Source organism: Hesperophylax consimilis, chromosome 16 (assembly GCF_061612785.1).
Source record: "Hesperophylax consimilis isolate HC1 chromosome 16, BYU_Hcon_1.0, whole genome shotgun sequence".
NCBI lineage: Eukaryota > Metazoa > Arthropoda > Insecta > Trichoptera > Limnephilidae > Hesperophylax > Hesperophylax consimilis.
Window position 1 is genome coordinate 18,926,636 of NC_142851.1, and position 24,016 is coordinate 18,950,651.

Consider the following 24,016-nt stretch of genomic DNA (forward strand, 5'->3'; position numbering starts at 1 on the left):
AAATCCACCCTTTAAATTGTTTTATTACGTACATAAGTAAAAAAAAATAACCAACGTTTTGATTTATTTATTCAGTAATGAAACCTCTTGATGGCCAAGGCATTTAATAAAAAGTTGACGAAATAATTAAACACCTTTTTAATGAGATTATTAGAGAGAGAAGGAAAATTTGCATGGTGAAGGTTTTATATTTATTTATTTAAAATAGATTCGAATTTCGGGTCCTATCCACCTTGCCCATAACTTCACAAATCCATTTTTACAGCTGTTGCAAAACAGACAGATCAACAGGATCGGATGATAAATTAATACTATCATATGGAAATAATTATATAAACAATGGCGCCCATTGTAATGTCCACATTTCCCCACCGTTGCATATCTGAAGCACGAGATATACAAATCAACAATTCGCATAAAACAAAGGCACTTGGTAAAAAGAAACAAAATATTTGTACCCATTTTGTAAAAATACTGTGGAAATGTTAGATTTTTTTACAGCGGTTCCAAATTCGAACGTAAATTCGAATTTCGTATCAAGGGTTGGGGCACCTGCCAAATGTTCCGTTTACCACCTGCGCGCGCAGAAAAGTTAATATCGCTCCATTAGGTTAACACCGTTACAGCTTTCAAAATATAAATATGAAGAAAATACAATTTTCTTTATTGAATACTATCTACAGTTTTATTACACGATTATTGAATCAGACTTCGAAATTTAAGAGGTTTGTTTTTTAAACGAATATTTTTTTAATTACATTTTTTTAATTTCGATTTATTCTTAACCACAAAAGGGGCACAAGTTATTTCATTTTATTTTATCATGTTCAGGAATCAATATAAACCAATAAGTTCTAAAGATAAAAACATTAAATATACAAATATATAATTATTATACATTAAAGAAAACATAGTAGATTGTATACAAAACAAAATACACAATAAGAACAGTTATAATAAGTATCTAAAAAATTTGCGTTAAGAGAAAGATTCAGCCAGTTAAAAAGATCATTTTGTAATCATGTATTTGAATTTAATCAATCAATTTCAATATGTCTTTTTGTGATTGGAGTGTTACAAATTCCATCACGTTGATGACCATAATACTACAATCGACGCCATTTTGAATATTGACATTTGAGATATCCCATTAAACGCCGACCTGTTTCAGTTTATGACCAAATTGTGATCAACTGTCAAGTTATTATATGCTAGTTAATTATTGTAACTTTTTTTGTATTTTTAATAATATACTCTATTCGACAGTATGAACACGAAAGTACGGTACAGGTATTTTCTTAAAATTAACAATAATTGGAAAATTAAGTTAGGCTAATACAGAATTAAGGTGCGAAATTTTGTATAGACACCATAAGGTTTAGTTAATTTGATATCGAATATATCGTTGTGTTCGAAATTTAAAAGTGAAACCATAGATCGGTAATCAAAAGTAAAAAAATGTATCTGCTTTACGAACAAGAACGTTGGGGATTACTGGAAAATAATGCGAACATAAGGTATTGATAAACGGGCGCTTATTGCGTTATAAGATGTAACGGTATTATAATAATAAAAAGTGATGAATTAGCATAATACCATTGCAATACTCTGTACACATTGCCTACTATTTTTACCCCATAAGACGGCCTCCGTGGTCGAGGAGTAAGACTCTCGACTAGCAATCCGAAGGTCGCGGGTTAAAATCCCGACGCGCACAAGTAAATTTTATTTGATGAATTGGTGTTATTTTACATGTTATTCATTTAAAAAATAATATATTGCATACTTGTGGCAATTTTGAAAGTGGAAGATACACTCAGTAACGCCCTGGTTTAAGGTGTGGTTGAAATGGCTTTAGTCATCTTTGGTGACCAAATCTGAAAAGCCCCCTTACTAACCTAATCCCTGGAGTACCTACTCCCCCACCTATATCACCCCCATCTCCTTCCTCTCCCCAACTACCATCAGCTTCACAACATACCCCAATTGGGGATGCCATAGTCTAACTGGCAACAGACGATTGGGAGCAGTTGGGTTAATTAGTTTTTTTTATGTGAATACCGCACAAGAGTCCCAACTGCCCGGAGCGATACAATATCCCCAATTGGGGTAGGTATATTGTTTTCTGGTATTTTTGTCCTATTTTCTACACTAAGGACCATTTTTAATACATTTTAAATAGTCCAGTTACTTCATCACCTAGGATTCTTGCTGCAGAGTCTCACCTGTTCCTGTTCTTCATTTTACTTAACGTAAAACTTCACTTTATTTTTGAAAAATCTATATTTTGTATAATACCTGCATCAACTATAAAGCGCCCCTGAGGTGATATCTCACAAAAGCGGCGCTATACAAATTGTCAAATATTATTATTATTATTATCTACAGTAGAGACGCCCTCACTTCAAAGTTAAGTGTGTCAATCTGTACAAATGTTATTTATATATACCCAGTTCTTATCATTATTCTAATTAATGTAGTAAAATCATGTACAAACATTAAAAGCCAATGAAAAATAAAATGTAATATATTAATGTCAAATTAAAACGTAAAGAGTTGTAGTCATTTCCTGGCCATTTTTTGTTATAAATGTGGGGTATTCCTTATATATATATATATGTTTTATTCCCTATATATATGTTGTATTGCCGATATATATTTGATTGCCAGATTAGAATAATAATTACGATGTTCCCATTCAGTTTGCGAGTTTAACAAGCGAAGACAGCATATAAAAAAGAAATGATTTAAGATTTCCTAGAGCCAGTAAATGCTTCATATTCTATTCACCTCATAAATAATATTATTTGACTCGGGGAACACATAATTTACAACACTACGACACGTGAAGAAGTGTAATTGATTTTAGCACTTAATAACAACGAGAATATTAACGAAGTCAGACTATATTTCAACGTCGAGATTCTAAGCTTTTAAAGAGGCTATTTGCATTTCATTGATTTATTTGGAGTGAATGGAAGAATCAAGAATCTATTCGTAAGATAAAGAACACGCATCAGGTATAATAATATATTATAATACCTATATAGATTCTAGAAGAATAACATAATTCTAGACATATTGTAAATTTTAATTGCACAATACAATATCCTATTCTAATTGCAACGTACATAATTAATTGTTCTTCAGTAAACGAATCTCAAGAAATATTTTTTTGGAAGAACTTGAAATGAGTAAAGGAATTGATAGTTCTTAGTCGAATTATGATATACTTAAGGCGATGCACTACGTCGTGTAATATTTTAAATTGAGCCGCTATCAATAACAACCCTTACGTAGATGGCGATAAGGTTTAAATTCCCGCTTAACACCATCCGCCTGTTTTGATTTATGCAAGAAAAAAACATGGCCAAAAAGTGCCTTTTATTTTATTTTGTGGATGTTCAGGCATGAATATTTAATTTTTTTCCGATCATTTTATAAATAACTTAATTTGCCACATTATACAATAAAATCATAACCGAAAATGGGTTCGTAAGTAGGAGATTTTGAACTTTAAAGCAGTTTTCAAAGGCCTTTGCATTATTTTTTTCTGGGCTTATAAAACGACTTATCTGGTGATTTCTCACGAAAACGGCGCTTTATTAAAATATTAAATTATCTAAAAAATACTCGATTATTTCAAAGGCCAGGATGTATTCTACTCGCAGTATTTAATTAAAGCATCTGAAACATTTCTGGGCGACCAAATTTTCAAACCAAAAACACATGATTTTGCATTACTATGTATGGCATCGCCTTAAATATGACCGAAGGGTATAGGGTCGAATTAGCTCAGTGATAGAGCAAAGACCCATCAAGGCGGAGGTCGTGGGGTCAGTTATAATAATAAGTGTTTCACTATCTTTTTTTGTAATAAATAGATATAAATAAATCAAATATCCGAGTTTTAATGGTATTTTTTTACTGTACAACAAACAATATATGACAACTTCATGAATTATTCGTCAGTTAAATTGAAAATTTATGGTTCATAAAGATACATGATGGAAATGTCACAAAGATAAAGCTGTGCAATTTTCATTGACAGCAGGGCTCACCGTTCGAGATTATTTTGCTGCATCATACCTAAAGATGTTTGGTTGCTAAAGTATTATTCCATTAAATTACTTAATGTTACTTTTGTTCTTCGTATTCACTCAATTATATATACCCCCGACAAAATGTTCTATATATCCAACCCCTATGCATATAACTCTTGGTGAAGGGTCGTTTAAAAATCTATCATTCATTTAATTTACCAAGCGGAATATAAATTGTAACGAATATTAACAAAATATAAGATACGTACAGCTAGAATTTACCAAAAATTGTTATTAATAGCCTCAAATCAATAAAATTATGGCGCAAAGAGAATTAACGATAGTAACTAACTAATAAACCATCACATCGTTACTCTCAAGGGGTAGTTAGAGAGGATGGAAAGTTACCTCACTTCAACAGCATTAATGCATTGTCTCATAAACTTTTCTATTATTTCTAACTTCTGTGATAGATTACCCGATTCAAATATTTGATTCTTTTGATGATGTTACTAGGGTGTACCTAACATATTCTGTCTATCAAATTATTAAATTTGTAAAATATAACTGAAAAAAAGATTTGCACTTAGATTTGGCTTACATTTTTTTTACATAGAGAGTTTATCCGGCAATGACCTTGACAAAATTCGACATTCAAAGATTTCATATCCGACATGATATAAATAATGCAAAAGTTAGTATTACCTACACGACGGTAACGTAATCCATAGAAAACTTGTGGGAAATTTTCTCATGCTGGGATTCAATGTCTAGCTCAAGACAATCTCAGTTCTCGTCGCCTATTCTTCTCAAAAACCATTGTATATTATTATTGTATCATTCATATTGCGATCATTTTAATAAAAATCATGTAGGTAAATATTATTAACTTAATTATTTATGAATATTTTAAAGTTTCACTTTTAATTCTGGCCAGTTTTCAGTGCGTTAAGTCCAGGAGGAGATTTTATTAAAAACTTTGGAATTTGCTCTTTTTTCAAAGAAATAACAAAACAATACCAATCGTTCTATAACGGTGTACAACGATATGTAAATATAAAACAATAAATGTGTAAAACAACAAATAAAGAAGCGAAGTTAGCAGTCCACAATGGAGTGCTGGTACCTACCCTGATGTATGGAAGTGAGGCATGGAACTGGCAAAGAAAGGATGAAAGTAGATTGAATGCTGTTGAAATGAGATCCCTGAGGCGTATGTGTGGTAAAACCATGTATGATCGTGTGAGGAATGTGGATATCCGCAAAGAGTGCAAGGCTGATGTAAGCATAATGAGTAAGATCAAGAAAGGGACGCTTAGATGGTTTGGGCATGTAGAGCGAATGAGCGAAGAAAGGAGTGTAAGGAGAATATACGATGCAAATGTGAATGGTAGCAGAAGTCGGGGACGCCCGAGGAAGACATGGCACGACCAAGAGAATCAGATACTTGAGTCGGGCCATGTCAAGAGTCAGAACAATAGAAGAGTATGTATGAGACGATGTATGAATGTGAATGAGGCAAGAAGTGTGTGCCAAGACCGAGTTGTTTAGCGGTCCGTCCTCTCTGCCTACCCCTGCGGGGAAACGGCGTGATGGTTAGTTAGTTAGTTAGTTAGTTAGTTAGTTAGACAATAAAGTTTGAAGTCAAGCTAAACAGGACAAGATATTTTGTAAAATTCTCGGGACTATCGCTAAATATGTTCATATTATGTGAATCTTACCACTACCAATACTTTGGATGTTATATTAAAACATTGAATTATACTGTAATCGTCACATTAGCACAAGAGGTTGCGAAAAGGCTAAGTACGTTCTTTGGAAAGGAATATGGAAAGTTTCGGGGTTTCTTAGTAGACTTTGATTGATGTTGGATTTGATTTTGTTGGGGCCAAAAGAGAAGATTCTACAGGTTAATTATAATTTTGAAAATAAATTTGATGCTTTGCCAAAAGCGTGATTTCCGAACATCTTCGGACTATTAATTGGTCCTTCCATCCCTCTGAAGGCAATCTCTGATTAAAGAGCATACGTCTTTGAGTAAAATCAATTCAGCATCTCAATAAACTAAGATTAAGCACAAAAAAAATCATTTAAAAGGCAAAAACAGGTTTTATACTATTATAATTTTTTTTAAAAGATTACTGGCTCTGCCGGTAGGCAGAAACTGTGGTTAAATGGATCTTTAGTTAAAGTAATTTTATTATAATTTAACGTTATTTTATAAGGTGAAAATAGTGTGTTTATGATGAGAATGCGTAGCAAAAAACGATACTTTCAATTATACTGTTAAACTTTGTGAATAATCAAATTTTTAAAAAATTTATTTGAAAAGCAAAAGATAACATTTTCAAACCCTTCCCAAAGTGAGGTTAGGTTGCCGAATCGTCAATAAAATGTCCACTGTAAATTTTGTCTGTTTGGATCATTTATAATAATATTTTGATGATTTGTATAGCGCCGTTTTTGCGAAAAAGTTACATCAAAGGCGCTGGTTAGACATATACGTTCCTTTTTTGCAATTTTTATTTTTATTATGTAATATGTATTGTATTATATTGGACAGTAGGCCGTTAGTAAAAATAAATAATGCACATCTTTAGACAATCGTTATTACATAATAAAACAATGTAAATGCAGTGGAGTGGAGTGGGGTGTTGTGTTGTGTTGTGACGTCACCCAGCCGCGATAGTAACAGAATAATAACAGAAGCACCGGCACGCGAAGTTGGCTTGAAAGTGAAAAAGTAGGCGAAAAGTCCACTGTGAGAGTCGTGCTCACGCGCGTGTGAAGTGCCAGACTCAGACTTCTTGCTCTGCTCTCAGACACTTCTCACTGGGCACGCTAATCACACCGGCTTATGTAAAGCGGCCAGCTTATGTGGGTTCATTTAAAGTGCACTGGGTTATTGACAATTATTGTTGTGAATGATTGAGATATTGCGAAACAAATGAAAATATTCCTTTTTTTGATGGTAAGGTTGTAATTATTATTGCAAAAGTTATTTATTAATAATTTGTAATATTAATAAATTAATTGTAAAATAAAATCTTTAATTTAAATCTTCTGACCTAAATGGGTGGACTATATGATAAGATACAGTGTGCTGATATAGACATTTTCGTCGATAATTTACACAGACTGCTATTGTTTTAAAATATGTATCAAAATCATAGACATATGAATATTAGTAGACCTGCCCTAAGTGATTAAAAGCGTATTATCCCCACTCCCCATACCGGTTCCATTGGAGCCGGCTGTGCTCGCGTATGGCCTCAAGTGAAATTTGAAAACGTGACGTCATCATTCTTGTGCGAACTATGGTCGAGGCATCATCGGTTCATTTTACGAAATAACACGGCAAAATGTTGACTTGTGATATGAAAACTTGTAAAAATAGATGTGAAAAAGAGAATAAACCCAATTGTCGTATTACATTCCATAAGTAAGCATTATTTTACTTTATTTTAAGCTTATTCACACCGTATTATATGGATCAGTTTTAGAAACATATACTATCACATCACAATGTAGCGATTCTCAAGTGTGCTCATCGTTGTTTACTGGGGTAAGTAAATTATGAAACATTTGTAAAAGTGTCTTAACTAAATACTCTGAAACTAACTACGACTCTGCAAACAGAAGAAATTTACTTTGCCGAATTTGGACTTCGCAAATTAGTTTATAACGTGGCGAGTAATTTGCGCTCCCATGTAAAAATGTCTATTCATTCAAAAGCAGATTTTACTTTTAAGAAGTAAATGGTGATATTGTAATGCGAGATGCCTATTTACTGTCAGATTGATTTATTGACGAATCACAGTCAGCCTTACTCCCTTCGTTCTTCAACAGTTGATTTTACCCCTTTAATTCCTATGTCTGTGATCAAAATTGTTGAAATAATTATATATTATTATTTATCACTCTTGTGTACCTTGCCTATCTTTATACTATTTTGTCATTTGAGAGAGGTTTTTTATATAATTTTCAAGGTTTGTAATTTTAAATACCCATTTGTAGAATAACCGAGTTTTTGGTTTGAATTATTTTCACGTAAGTGAGAATATCCATAATCACCATGTCTACATCGGGGGACGCCCGAGGAAGACATGGCACGACCAAGTGAATCAGATACTTGAGTCGGACCATGTCAAGAGTCAGAACAATAGAAGAGTATGTATGAGACGATGTATGAATGTGAATGAGGCAAGGAGTGTGTGCCAAGACTGAGTTGTTTGGCGGTCCGTCCTCTCTGCCTACCCCTACGGGGAAACGGCGTGATGGTTAGTTAGTTACCAAGTATAAATAAATTATATGATGTTGAGGACTGAAAATAGTTGCGTTAACCTTGAAATTCCAGAAAGAAAAAGCTTTCCTATATTTATGTCTCCAGAGTTCAAAGATAGATTTTAAGCTTTGTGATAAAGTTATTCCTAGAAGTCAAAATATGCATACAAAACTATATAGATTCGTTTCATTGGCTAAAGAAGGAGTTAGCGCAACACGGCATAACACCCCAAAAACAAATAACAAAAATAAATAGATTCGGTTTGTACACCCGTTATTCCAGAGATGTCATTTTGTGAAGTCTTTGAAATTCATTTTAAAATCAGTTTTTATGCCTCGCTGAAAACTCGCGGAGGGTGTGCTCTGGCATTTTCTACAGCCTTTTCTGCCTAGTTTTATGTCGGATTTACTGGGTAAATGCAATTCAAAAAGGACTCATAAAGATTTTACCGAAAGTACCCATAAGAACCCCTACGATTGAAATTTTCAAAAGTTTTGTGTACAACAAAGGTATGCTAAAAATAAACAATTGAAACTATTCAAAAATACTGAATCCTCTACAATACCGGCGTATTCATCACACTAGATCAAATCACAATGACATAAAAAATATTCCAAGTCATAAAACCACATTCGGACAAAGAAACTACATATATTTTGCAACAAAATTCCACAACGTCCTTCTCTCCAGATATAAAACGAATAGAAAAGTTTAGTGATTACAAATCAAGAATAAAAATCTGGCTGAAAGAGATCAATGAAAAAACTAGTGAATAACTTTAGTCCGCCTCGCCACAGATCACCGTAGTGAGGACTAAAAATACAATTTACTATACATATATTCACATCATATTTTGTATTTACAATGTTTAAATAGTCACTATAATAAAAATAAAATAAAAAATTTCAGTTTACAAGTAGAATATTCATGAAAAAGTAAAAAAATAAGACAGAACGATAATATCTCTTTGAATTGTTTAATACGATAAAATACTTTGTAAAAAAAGAGTGCTGTAACTTGGATGAAGCCGAGCAGTAAATACTAGCTTCCTTTAGAACTAACTAACTAACTAACTAACCATCACGCCGTTTCCCCGCAGGGGTAGGCAGAGAGGACGGACCGCCAAACAACTCGGTCTTGGCACACACTCCTTGCCTCATTCACATTCATACATCGTCCTTTAGAACTACGTTCGGTAATATCACATTCAGAGGAAAGCTTATTTGAAGACACCCAAATGAAACACTTTTCAAGTAATCAACGAGTACGATCAAGATTTATAAATGAAAGTTAACAGAGACGACGAATTCGGTAATTCAAATGTGAAAATGGTTAAGTCTGCGTTGAGATAACACCTGTTGTACGCCAACTGGGCGGGTCACAACACAAATTAAAATTATTTTTCTGTCACTGAGACCAGTCTACGTCCACCCATAAATTAATCGAATTCTGTACATTAAAATAAACTCTACCGTTATTACATTACAGAAGCTACTTTTCGTCCGCCATGACACAGGGATTTACATATAATAGATAGATAATAGAAACAAGAAAGATGGGTCATGAACCATTATTAGTATGAAACCGCGCGCACAAACGCATCGGTAACATCATTCACCCATACTACTGGAAATGGCTTCTACGCACAGAGAAGTCCCGCCTTTTTTAAATGTGAATACCGCAAAATGGTCCCAACTGCTTCTAACCGTCTGGAGCCAGTGAGACTATGGCATCCCCAATTGGGGTATGTCGTGAGGCTGGAGGTAGTGGGGAGGGGAAGATGAAGGTGGGGAAGTATCTGGCCTTTCAGGTCTGGTCACCATTTAACACGGTTAAAGCCATTTCAAAAAACTAAACTATTCCGCCTACCGAGATACTGCAGCGCCACGGAAATGTTCCTGGAAGGACGCGTACACTCTTTCAGAGCGCTTCTCCGCCATCACGTGGGAAGCTTATGGCGCAGACTACGCCAATCAAGTAACAAAATCATCACTGCCATGGTTGCTTGGATGGAGTCCCCTCTGATTGCCCTCTGGAGACGGGAGATGTGCAAATATCCTCCATAAACGGCTGCTCATACTCATTTTTGTGTTTATATTTTATGTTTTTTTCACTTAAATTCCGCTTTTTTGTGCCTATCGAAATCATCTATATATTATTATTACTGTTCTAACTCTAATTATGTATATTATTTCAAATATGAAATGTATTGCATTGCACTACCCCTGCATACATTCTGGAATAAATTTTTATTATTATTATTATTATTTCAAGCAACGTTTAATTCTTGAAGGCTGAGCTTAACATTAGGGCGATACTGATAATATCCTCCACTCTGGAACGTGCCGTAAATATACTACATAAATGGCTAAATTGTGAAATAACACAAATTATTAATCAATCAAATTTACTTGCGCATGCGATACGAGCCCGCGACCTCCAGATTAAATGCATAAGTTTCATTGGCTTCGCCGCTTTGGTAGTCCAGGCAATTTGGTGGTAGCTTTGCGACAGCCTTTTTCTATTATCTATAGTGCAGACAGTGATGTGTTGAGTTTTATTCTCTGAAGGCAATTGGCACGATAATTAGTTACTAGATGTTTTATTATCATAATATATAAATTAAATTAAATATGTTTCTATCCAACTCCACCCCTGTCCAAAATTCAAAGCACTGCAAAGTTGATTGGCTAGTGATTAATTTACTTAATGGCGGCGCTAAGATTTCAGAAGTTTATTTAAAAAAAAAGAAATAAAAATTTATGCGTTTAGAAAACGAAAATAATTTATCGGCAGCCAATCAATGAGAAGCGAATTCAAATAAATATTTATGCATTCAATGTGATAATTTTATGTAAATTCGCGTATAATTTAATGAATAAGACAGTGACTTGGCATCGATATGCGTATTTTATTAAGTGATTGAGTTGTTATAATCTATTATATATATATACAATATACATAAATAAAAATGTAAATGTTCGTTTGTTCAAAATCTCAAATCTTCGAAAGTTCTTCGCCGATTCCTTTAAAATGTTGACACACCGTTGCGATCGATTACGGGTGTTTTTATATACCGATATTATACAACAGCAAAAATTAATTTTTTTAAAAACATCGCCATTTGTTGGACGTAAAAGCAACACGCGCTATTGTTTCTCTATCTGCACAGGCAGACTGAGCCACTGCAACGCTTGGCGCGGTTCAGCTAGTTTACAATAAATAAAATATTAACATGACCGTTTTGAACATCAGCTTTATGTCTAGAGCTGTATTATTTTCAATGTATTTGAGGAAAATGGTGGAAAAAATATGACAAATAATGCTGTCATCATTAGTGACAGAAAATTCTGGCATTTAAGTAATCTTTTTTTTACTAGGACCGTATAAAACATAATAATGAGTTGTAATCATTTTGTGATCAACTTATGCTAGGTCGGTAACCTGTGGGTTTTTTGCATAACGAATATCTGCAGCTGTTTTGGGAAAAACCACAATTCAAAAAAGAAAGATTCGGCAAGAATATTGGAAAAAGATGAAATTACAATAAGAGGACAACAATTTTTTTATGTAAACTCCACACATGAGGCTCTAAAAATAATTTCCTTCGAATGAGGGTGGGAATCCGGGGGTCAGTGTGTCCAGGAGTGACACATGAACCCATCGAGAGAGTCCAGCTGGGATAGGTGAAATGTTCTCAATCAACCAGCCTCTCCGGCTTGGAGACCTGTGGTTGGTTATCCAATGAATGGTTCCCGGGGTGAAGGTACATTCTTGCCTCCCAAATGCATGAAGACGATATATATGAATGTGAATAAAGCAAGGAGTGTATTTCTAGACAGAGTTGAGTGGAGGTTTATCCATTCTGCAGTAAAATAACATTAATATGCACTTTTTATTCCAGACAATATCATTGTTTATGAATTTGATCAGATCAAAAGCCCACAAAGCGATGAAAAACAATAAACATTTGAATATCCTAAGACCTTGTTTAATAATGTTTATCATTGTATTCGAAAATTGCAAAAACATCGCTACAGCAAAACAGATACAATATTGCTTGGGTAATTGCATATTGTTTGCCGCTATATATGTTAGTATCTATGCATGTAGAGGGTTAGTGTGAGTGTATTGAATACGTATAGGTTCTAGGTTCAGGCAATGTAAATGCCCTTAGAATATATAATTATCATAACGATAAAATAACTATAAATTCCAAGTACAGACTGGTAATACAATGATAAGAAAAACGAATAAAGAGCCTGACGAATAATTATTGTACTCGCATAGCCACTGGTCAGGGCAGTTCAAATAAAAAATAAAAAAATTTAAAAAATTGATATTTAAAAAAAAACAAGACATAACAATGTTTGTCAAATGTTACTAAAAAATGAGCGTTGAAAATCGGACGAAACCGAGTAGTACCTTTACCATGTAGAAAAACAAACAATATTCGATTGCGCACACCAATTTCACGTTAGGTATCGACATGTTATTACTGAGACAAACGCAGTCGCAGGTAGTGATGTATAAATTCCCGGGAATTTATTTCTGGGGAATATTCCCGGGAACATTCCCGGGAATATTCCCCTGGACGGGGAATTTTGGGAATTTTGATTTCAACAACATAATACCTCAAAAAGAATAATATTTATTAAATAAAAAATAATATATACACACATATGGTACATATAGAGCAGGATAGAACCATAAAAACTATTCCCATATATATAGGAATAGGATCCAAGAGAAAAATAACAAAAAAACACCGATCAAAATTATTTTAAAGTGAGTAGTATCTCTATATAATTGTATACTGTACAGTATTAGTAGCCTATATACACTTTATGCTAGTAAACGTTACATATAAAAAATCAATCGTAAAACTGTAAAAATGTCACAACTTCACAGATCGTTACTGTTCATCTGATGATACCGATTGGACACTGACACTATCAACTTCGCTTCCACTTTCACCTTCATATTCTTTTTCTTCTTCATCACCCGACCCGGACGAAGTTGTCGCTGACTCAGGATTATCTACGTTTTCTTCTTCCTCAGCACAGTCAATTGGATGTTTGCGTTTGCGAGTACCAGATAGGTTTGAAACGTTATTTGAGTTGTTAGACGATTCCTCCGTGTTGTATGAATGCGACTAAACGTGCTAAAAGATCTCTCAGTGGCTGCTGAAGTAATGGAAGCAGTCAATATTCTTATGGCAACCTGTGACAAATCAGAACATCCGCACATCCCCTTCCACCAGGTCACTGGCGTGATTTTATCGTGATAGGGAAGTCCCTAGATCAGAAGATGTCGTCGTAGATAACTGCTAACACTCAATAAAGCATCCAAGAGAAGTGTAGAAACCATTTTATTAAAAATAAAATAAATTCCCCGTTTTCGGGAATTTATTACAGGTCGGGGAATATTCCCGGGAATATTCCTGTTCCCGGGAATATTCCCCGGGGAATATTCCCGGGTCTACATCACTAGTCGCAGGTAAAGTATATAAATATAACATAAAAATTTACGAGCGTTCATCGTCGACAGTTGAACTATCCTGGCCTCCGTAGATAAATGGATCATTTGTTTATGAATGGATGGCTATCTAATTTGAATATTTATATGCGCACCAATGACGAACGCCCGTGGACTTTATTGGTCACCATCAGCCATTATAGGCCTCAAATGATTCAACTGCTCACTCTATGGAATGAGAATCTATTCGCATTCTAAATTTGAAAACTCAGGAATAAGATAATTTATCCATTCTTTCACTCGCATCTACGGAATGAGAATCTATTCGAATTTTAAATATGAAAACTGGATAATAAGTAGGTACCTAATAAATTAATTTATCCGCTGTTATACCACTAGTTCTATGGAATGAGGACCTATTCGAATTTAAAATTTGAGAACTCAACAATAACTTAATTTTACTACTGAATGAGAAGCTTTTCGAATTTTAAATTTTCAAACTAATTATGAGGCGAATTTAAATAATATGCTCGAACAAATTAATGAAAATAGAAATGATAATTCCCTGCACTGAGCGTATGGTATTCATATCATTTCGAATCACTAAATTTTAATCGAATGATGTTTCGAATTAACGTGTCGTCTTTAATTTGCAAAACAATGAAAAAGGGGACAAATTTTTGATAAAAATTTTTAATAATTATATTTTGATAATTTATATAGCGTCGTTTTTGTGCAAAATAAGAAATTTCATTTCTACAATTATCTATCTTATTACAAACTATTATTTGTCTAGTTTAACTATTATCGATTTATGGCTAACAGATTGCACGAGAATTTAGACAAAGAACATTAGTCTATCATTAATACAAAGCTTTATGTACAATGCATTTGATTGACGAATGTGATGCTAGAATTTACGTATGAGATTATTATTATTTATTTATATTTTATACAGGCAGATACTTCAATACATTCATATACTTCAATCGATTACTTGGAAAATCTAATAATAATAATACAGATGGAGTTGATTCGATTATTTAGTAGAATCGCAATGTTTTCAATTAATTTGAAAATAATAAATCAAATGTTTAGATTAGTCAAATGACTGATTATTTCGATAAGAACATCTCGATTGTGGCCATCACTAGCGGTACCTACTTCGTATCAAATCAAGGAGTCACCACGTAGGTACCATCTACTGATGTCTGTGACTATATTCAATAATCCATTTATGATCGAGGTTCAGCTCGGCACAATAGCAATTGTAGCTCTGAAAGCATTCTGCCCGGTAGGTGTAGGATTTTTTATCGACATACTGCTGTACTACTATCCTCTAAATAAGTGATGGCTTCTGTAAAATATTATACGGAATGTAATCATGAATTAATTTAACTAATACAGAGGTCACCACCTATTTGGTGAGAGCAATTGTGCTGCCAGATTTATACTAACTAAAGATTAACATACTTGTGGTCAAAAGAGGAACAAAAGAACTACCGTTCTTTCAAAGCGCCCATGGGGTTATTTTCTCACTAAAACGGCGCTACATAAATGGTTCAAACATGATTAATAATATAATTATGAATCTGTTAATATTCTCTAAACTATAGATTTTTAAAATATTTAATTATTGAATATAACATTAGCGATTCTTAAAACGAAAATGTTCGTAATAATTAAATTTTACAATTTGAGGTTTTACTCTTTAAGTTATTTAAAAAAATGAATATTTTTTAATATTTACGGTAGCGACACTTAATGATCAATTCCCCAATGGGGAATTTATTATTCATTACAGTCAGAGATGTGCTTTATTTCAAATAAATCCATTTCAAATGGAAATGCAAAATGGGTATTTTCCATTTTGCATTTTAAATGCTTTTCTAAAAACCATTTTGCATTTTACATTTTCAAATGGAAAAGTTTTGACCCATTTCCATTTTGCATTTCAAATGGTTTTGGGTACCCATTTTGCACATCTCTGATTACAGTGAATATTCAGCTTTCAATATCTATATTGTTTATTATTAGTAATAATAAAAGTGTGTTTATAAAGTAACCTGCCAGGTAAGTATGTTTATCTGCATCTGTTGGAAATAATATAAATAGATACAGCCTAGGAACTCATAATAAATTGATGTATACGAAGTATCCAATTATTATTATTGTAGTCAATCATGTAAATATATATTTTTTTAAATGCCTCATTGCCTCAAACAACGTTAACAATATAAAACACAAAAAGAAGGAAAAAAAAAAGTTTGCGACAGTGACAAACTCGGAACTTTTGAAAATAATTAGTAAATCTCAAGAAATAATTTGAGGTTTGAGATTGTAATAAATGGGTTATTTGATAGAGAAAATGACCATTAATTGTATTTCATATTGTTTGAATTGGCTCCATGATAACTCAACACAGTGACAATTCAACACACTTTTAAAAAGTGTGTTGAAAGTCATTAGAAACGATGAAAAAAAAATTTAAACCTAACCTAAAAACATAACCTACTTAACCCAGTTAGTAAAGTTTTTGATTTGTCACTTTCCATGACTTCATATAACTTTTAAAGATGTGATAAATTATCATTTTGATGATTTATCCGGTCACCGTTTGAGTAATGGATTCCTGAACATAAAAAAATACATATCTACATAGATGATAAAATTGCATTATATGACAAAAATTTAGGAAACAACCCAAAACACATATAGCATACAACTCAAAGCACATTTTAAAATTCAACGGCTTGAGTGCGGAATCGATGGTATCGATTGGAGTAACACTGACATTATTAATTACCTTTCTGCCTGGTGAAAGCTTTCATAATTGCCTTAATTCCCATCCCTGCGGGCTTGGCTGCACCCCTGTCCGTTATCCTGGTTGCCTCGTTCGACAAATTAATGCGTTTGCCTTGTACCCTTGTTTGAAGGGCAATAGGGTTGTTTGAGTGTAGGGCAGTAAGTCGCACTGGCTGTCAAGGTATTATCGCTTCCACGGTAAGGATGAATCTCTTTGATTGTCAAATAAATCACTTTTTATCACAATTTTTTATTTATTTTTAATAATTAATAAAACAGATTTTTAAATAAATATTATGTAATCAATATGTATTATAATTAACTGCAGTCCAGAGGTTATCACAAATTAGTATAAAAATAATATTTATTAATAAATATATTGTTACGTTTCAAATTAGTTAATTATGTAATTATTGTTCGTTCTGAATACACACTTGAAGAAATAAAGTTCAGTTTCAAGTTTTAGACAATCTTCACAATTCTTCATTTTTAATTTCTCTAGAACAGGGAAAAGAGAATTTTATAAAATACTTATATCATTAAGTAAACGTTGGAATTGCAACATCGTAAAATGTTATACTAACGAACGTGGAACGTCATGGAAGATATTGTTTATAGATATGGACTTGTTTAGAGTTAAAAAAAAGTCTAAAGCACGACAGAAAACAACTGCGCTCATTGTACAATTCGAATTTCGTACGAACTTGCTGGCGCGCTGCGATCATATGACACTGTATTTCTCGTAAAGGAACCTTTTACACAAACATGCAGTAAGACATTGATAGGTAATGTGCCAGGAGAAAGCTTGACCTATATAATAATACATATTTTCATCCTTAGACGTACCGCTGATAGATCCGTTGTAACTTATCTCTCCCTCTCATGAACGACACATGTAAGCGTGCATATAAACTGGACAAAATTTCCGCGAGCCAAGCCATGAATTATGAGAAAGAAACAAAGCAACCGGTCCAGTTTATACGCAGCATAACAGAAAGAGAGGTTACAAGTTACAACTGAGCTTCACGTCATTAAAAAAGGCAAGTCTACAGTCCCGGGATATATTATTATTCCCACCTGTGCTTTAGCAGCGTTTTCGGATTATCCTGTGTCCTTGTGCATAAGTGATGATAAGGAATAGGATCGAGGATTTACCTTACTACGATACTACACAGGGAGGTGATCTATTATTCTATTAGTATGAAACATGAAATGTGTTCTACAAATAAAGAAAAATAAAGGTTTGGAAAATTTAAGAGAATTCGCACACTTTACATGGGCTCTGGATGGATCTCAATAGAATAGAAGACTTCCAATGGTTGAGAACAAGAATCATCCGTAAAACTGGATACATAAAAAGGAGTGCAAAACTCAACGATAGAGGGTTTATGAAGAAGAAAATTAATCCAGTCGTTGGCTATATCATATTTCCCTCTTGTTATTTTAGAATCAGAAAATTTTACTGCATAAAGAATTGCATCTATCGGCGGCGAAAAGCCTGGGTTCTTGGTAATGCAGTTCTGGACTCAAAATCCTATATCATAGCTGTGCAGCTAAAACCGTGTAGCTTAAGAGAAAAATATAAATATTGAATTGTGATTTTGTACTTTACGTAATAAAACAAAGGATAGTCAATGATGATTGAAAAGGGTTCATTTTTTACACCTCATACAAGTTAACCATGATCTTTACTATGAGAAAAGCTCGGCAAGCAATGAAGCAATGAACTGAGCAAGAACTACGTCCAAAAGTAGAAAAAATACTTATTTTAAATAAAATATTATTTTTTACGCCTTCATACACAAATACATATTTTTAATTCGGTGCATACAACATTGAATTGCACAGTGCGTCTTAATGGGTTGCACCCTGTTCACGCACTAAAAGCGAGGAGTGCTCTGTGCAACTCTTCTATAATAATTATAGAGTTGCACAGGTAGAGGGACGGATGTTTAAGGTGACACCACGTCCGGTACGGCCCTGTGCGAGGCGAGACCGGACACTTGCATGTGTAGTGTGGTCATCACCAAATACCAAACGAAAGTAATATATTTGTAATAATTTACAAATCCTCGAGGAATCAACATGACGTAATTACATTTATTATTCATCAAAACAGGGTATCTATTATCACAAGCCTGCTTGGGACAGAGGTTGAACCTACCGAACGGCATCATTAAATTTTCACAGAGTTTTCTGTCTCTCTTTCACGAGTTCCAAACTGCTCCCAACCATCTGGAGCCAGTGAAACTATGGCATCCCCAATTGGGGTATGTTGTGAAGCTGAAGGTAGTGAGGAGTGGAAGGATGTGGGGATGAGGAAGGTGGAGAAGTACCTGGCTATTCATATCTGCTCACCAAACTCGGCTAAAGCCATTTCAAGCAACGCTTCATTTCCGAATGGTGGTTTTACACCAGGGTGATACTGAGAGTATCTTCCACTCCGGAAGGTGCCGTTAATAAAATTTAATTTAAAATTAAATTAAAGACCTTCAGTTTGCTATTAGAAAACCTTACCCCTCGGCCACGGTGGCCGTAAAATTTATACATCAACGCATATTATATTGAGATCAGGACGATTTCAGTAAAAAATTATGGAATTTAGAAATATCTGTTTAAATGGTTTTAAAAATCCACCATAATGTTAGTATGTAATTAAATCTATTAGTACCCAATACGAAATGGATGCTATTATACCTAATAATTTGTAAAACTGTTTAAAATTCAAATAAGTAATTCAGGGCTGATATTCATCCAGGTTCTTGACCAGAAAACACACGTTCTTTGTTTATTTATATTGCCGAGATAAAAATAAAAACAAATCGCACGCCGCCCATTAGAGACATAATCGCTTCTCGGAAACCCTCAGTGACTAATATAAGACTATGCACCTGTTCAAGAGTGACCTCCGCAGCATTAGTCTTTACCTGCGTGTCCGAAATAAACCGCAAAGGAACTAACGACAACTAACGGCTGATGGCCTTTTTGTTGTAGCCCAATAAAACGTGACGCCCATCGGCGTACTACAAAAGAACTGCACAGCTCACACAGACCAGACAAATTAATAATATATGTATAAATAATTATTGGTATCTATTAGGAAGAATGGTATGAGACAGACGAGGGTAAAACATGATGCGTAAGATTTTTGTAAAATTGTTTTGTTTTTTTTCAAATGTAGGTTAGGTTAAGTTTTTTTCATTTGAAAAGTGTTATTTTGGGTGATTAAAAACGATAAAGATTTGAATGATCTTTAAAACACCGAGTTTTGTATTTATTTTTTGGAAATATCTCTTTCAATGATTGACAATTACTTTAATATTCTATTTATTATTTATTTATTTATTGTTTCATGTTCTCCATAAAACGGTTATACACCAATATATCATGGAGAAGATTACAAATTAAAAAGTTTACATAGGCAGTTTTACTATTTTGTGACATGTGTTAAAAAATAGTTACTGAATTGTCTGTAGGTGACATTGAAAATGTCGATGGCTAATGCAGAATCGTTAAGCAGTTGAGTCGCTCTGTTTATTGGCGCGTTCTGATAGGCAGAAGTCCTCGCTTTCGGAGCATATAAGAGTGCATGGGATCTCCCTCGAGTATAATTGTTAGGGACATAAAATGAATTAAATTCTATGTCATTATGAGTGTTTACTTAGGCTGACAAGTTGTAAGATATTCGATTTATCGTCTCATGTATAAAATTCACTTTGTGGCTTACAATGTTTTATTTATTTGTAGTTATAGCCCTTATCCTGCAATGGATCGATACAGATTCATGATATTAATGATGATTCTCAGATTAGACCCTTCTAATCTTAAAAGCTTAGAAAGTTTTTTTTATGAATTAATAAGTTGAGTCGCATCAATTCAAGGGGTTTATCCCTTCCCTTCAAATTCAATCAAGCTGACAGTATTGAGTCATCAAGCTGATCCCAAAGCCCCAAAACAAACAATCAAAACTGAATCGGTCCGATCTGATAGACAGGCGTGAAGCTCGATTAGCCGAGATCAGAAGGGGTTAAACCAATGCGTTCTTCTCGGCTGTTAAAACATCAGAAGAACTCCGTAAAGTGATGCTGAAAGAACTATAAAGGATGTTGGACCTATGTCCTATATATATATACAACAGGATTACGACAGGGTGCTGGAAGCCTTCAATTCTCCTTGGAATCAATCCTTCGACATATGGAACTAGATATTTCAAAACCAGCAGTAGTGGATAAGTTTTTTAGAAGAATCCAGGACTCTCCCAACGTAGTTAGTATAGCTGATGATGATTAAGTATACAACACTCAATTGGGCTAAATTCTAGGTATCTAGTCTCTTTTCGAGGGAAAAATAGAAGGGAGAAGGTAAGCTAAACAGACCAGACAATGACAGCAACGCAAAAAGTAAGAACAAAAAGAAGGAAGTTCCCACAGATTTCAAAATGGAAGATAGAAGAATTTACACAAAGGAAAAGTAGTGAGTAACGAAGAGGCAAACCAATGATGACTTATATTCTTATCTAAAGAAAGAAATAAAGATAGAGTAGAGAAGTGAACCATACAGAGGTAATCCAAGGCAGATCATAATTCAAATTTAAATAATAAAGGTTGAAGAACACAAACAAATAAAATAAATGAGCGTACACAGGCAATCCAAGGCAGACCAAATTTCGAATTTAAAGAAGGAAAGAAGAACACAAACAGAGAAAAGGAATGTGTGAGTAAGAGACAATGAAAGAGAGAAACATATATACCTCCACTAGGAGTCCCGAAGGAGTCAAATAGTCAGAAGGTAGTATCATAGAAACTAATGCAAAATGATTACACAAAAAAGGTTCTGCTTTAAACTAGTCCATAAAATCCCCGGAACCAAATATTATAAAATATTTTTTGGTATCCTCAACAATTGAACAGTCTATGCGCGATGGTATGCGGGTATTGTTCCACACAAATCTGTGCCTCCCGCCCTTTGACCCGGGGCCAGAAGTGTCGGTGGCGAACCGCTCAAGAGGGCGGTAATTGGTTTGACCTCTGGCTCCATCTGTGGCCCGCGCTGTCAATTAAAATGCAATTAAGTTAGCGTACCGAACATCGTGTAGCCTGGTCACACTGCCCACATAATCAAACCGAGGAAAAGAGACGGCCATAAGTGACTCAGCACGCATGGAACGAATTGATAATTTTCTTGCAACAAGAATACGGCAATGAATAAAAATGGGAAGTTCAATTGTATAGAGGTAAAAGATTTACAAAGCATATTCCAGGAATACTTTTATAAAGTGCATTTTTATGTGTGAATGGAATAGTGATATGATCTGGGCAGATAAAAAGAATTTTAGTAATAACTAACCAAATATGATTGCACACAAGAATAATGTTCATGAAAATACACAAATTATAATTCAAATGGGCAATTTCCATTGAAAATTAAATTCAAAGTTGAATGGCGCAATAGAAGGTAATCGTATACGCGAAATAGTTTATGTGTCATGTCATATTCGAAATAGGAACACGACATGTGTGACGTATTTAGAATTAGCGGTCAATGCTAAGCCGCGTTCCTACAGGTTCACTTCAATGTTTAATTTATTTTTTAAATAAAGAACGAATTGAACATTGTAATGGAAGCGTGGAAAGGCGACTTTATTAATAAACACTTGAATGTTGAATTTTGTTTTAAATGAAGAATGATGAATTGAACATTGAACTGAAAGAGTGAGGAGGCGACTTTATAATTTAATATCGAATTATTGGAACGTCGACTGTAAAACAGTACGCTATTTATGAGCACAGCCGTATAATATGTATTAAATTAATGTGACGATATGGAGGGACTGAGGCAGACAGCACGCGACTAGCATAATCATTGGGATGTTTCTAAACTTAAAGATAATGCACCACAGTCAATACAAATCTGGAGGTCCGTGCATATTGTCTGGAAGTTTATGGTGGTGGAACCAATTGATACCAAGGCGACTCGATGCATTTTTTCCGGGAATTAAAAAACATTACAAAAAATTAAGTATGCGTTATCAAATGCCCAGTTTTGTGTCTAACACTTTTTTTAAATGAAACTTTAAAAGAAAACTAAAAAATTGCTTTGAAGTGAAGTTGAAATACGAACGATATTTATATATATGTACATTGTAGCTCTGTTTAGATAGGTTAGGAAAACATTCTATCATGTCGACATTTTGGGTAATTTATTCAAAAATTAAATTTAGGTTATCGGAAATTTCAGCATTGTCTTTGGAAAAAGCTCAGTTTATTTCATGAAAGAAGTATTGTAATTTGTTCTGAAAGCGGTCTATCCACCATGCATAATTTTAAATATATTAGTTAAAAAATACATTCTTGTTAGTAAAAAAATAGAGACAAAGAACAATTTGAAATTCAAACAACACAATATTGCACTTTATTGAAACCAATCATAAATAAAGTAAATATTGCAAAATAAATAATAACAGAATGACGATTCCATTTAAACGGAATTTCTTTATTCGATAAGGGAAATTCCGAAATAAAATAAATAAAGAAACAATTTTCAGAAAGCAGTATAGGCCAAACGCTCGGTTTCAGCGAATTCACAATGCCGTTCCACGTTCAAATAAGCTAATCGGACAATTCTAGTACTATTGGTCTTCTTCGGAACAAAACAACAATGGGCTACATTATATGACCATCAAACGTGACGTATGAAAGTTACTACTACCACCTCATATCATATTAAAAACCACAGAATTGAATATTAAACTCCACACTATTTTTTTAAATGTCACGCATTGTATAAAATGTTCTAAATTTGATTTAAAAGTGCACTGATTTTAAAATACTTTACGAACACACTTTATTAAAGTTCTTTATTTTAAATTGAAATATTCCGCGAAAATTTCAAAATTGGAATGCTGACAGTTCTCGAAGCTCGTTTTTGTAGCGACGGCTTCATATTTTTTAACATTAAACACAGTTTAAACAAGAATTGTTATGTTTTTTTCACGTGATCAGATGGGTAATTAATTGCTGTTTAAGATTGATTAATAAAATCTGCTGTTTTCGTGAGTATTTGTCGTGATTAGAGCGTGTTTTGACGTGAAGTTGCGCGCGCACCACCGCACCTGCGCATCGCGGCGCGGGACTGAAGTACTGCGGACAGAGCCGAACGAAACGGAGCACTTCCGGCGCGAGAACACAGCGACACCCCTCCAGTACAAATAATGGTCCCGGCTCCTTTCTGAAAGACATGAATGCACGTAATATTGCCGAATGCAAGCAAGGTGCAGATTATATTGCTGAATGCTAGGTGCAAATAATATTACTGAATGCGAGGTGCATACTTCATCGAATGCGGGGTATATAGTATGTAATACAATTTTGCCGATTGCGAAGTCCCTACAGTCTATACACTCCAT

General features: G+C 34.0%; 1 protein-coding gene across 2 annotated transcripts in view; it reads right to left on the reverse strand.

The window, feature by feature from the left end:
* Positions 1–24,016, reverse strand: part of pnt (ETS transcription factor pointed) — a 324,499-nt gene that overhangs the window by 83,154 nt on the left and 217,329 nt on the right. The window contains exon 1 of one of the 2 annotated variants that reach the window (XM_089640997.1): positions 16,613–16,898. The exons of the other annotated variant lie outside the window; for it this stretch is intronic. Within the exon in view, the coding sequence (XP_089497123.1) occupies positions 16,613–16,655 (43 nt within the window). The 5' untranslated portion in view covers positions 16,656–16,898. Of the gene's footprint in view, positions 1–16,612; positions 16,899–24,016 lie in introns of those variants that run through there. 2 annotated transcript variants of the gene reach the window in all.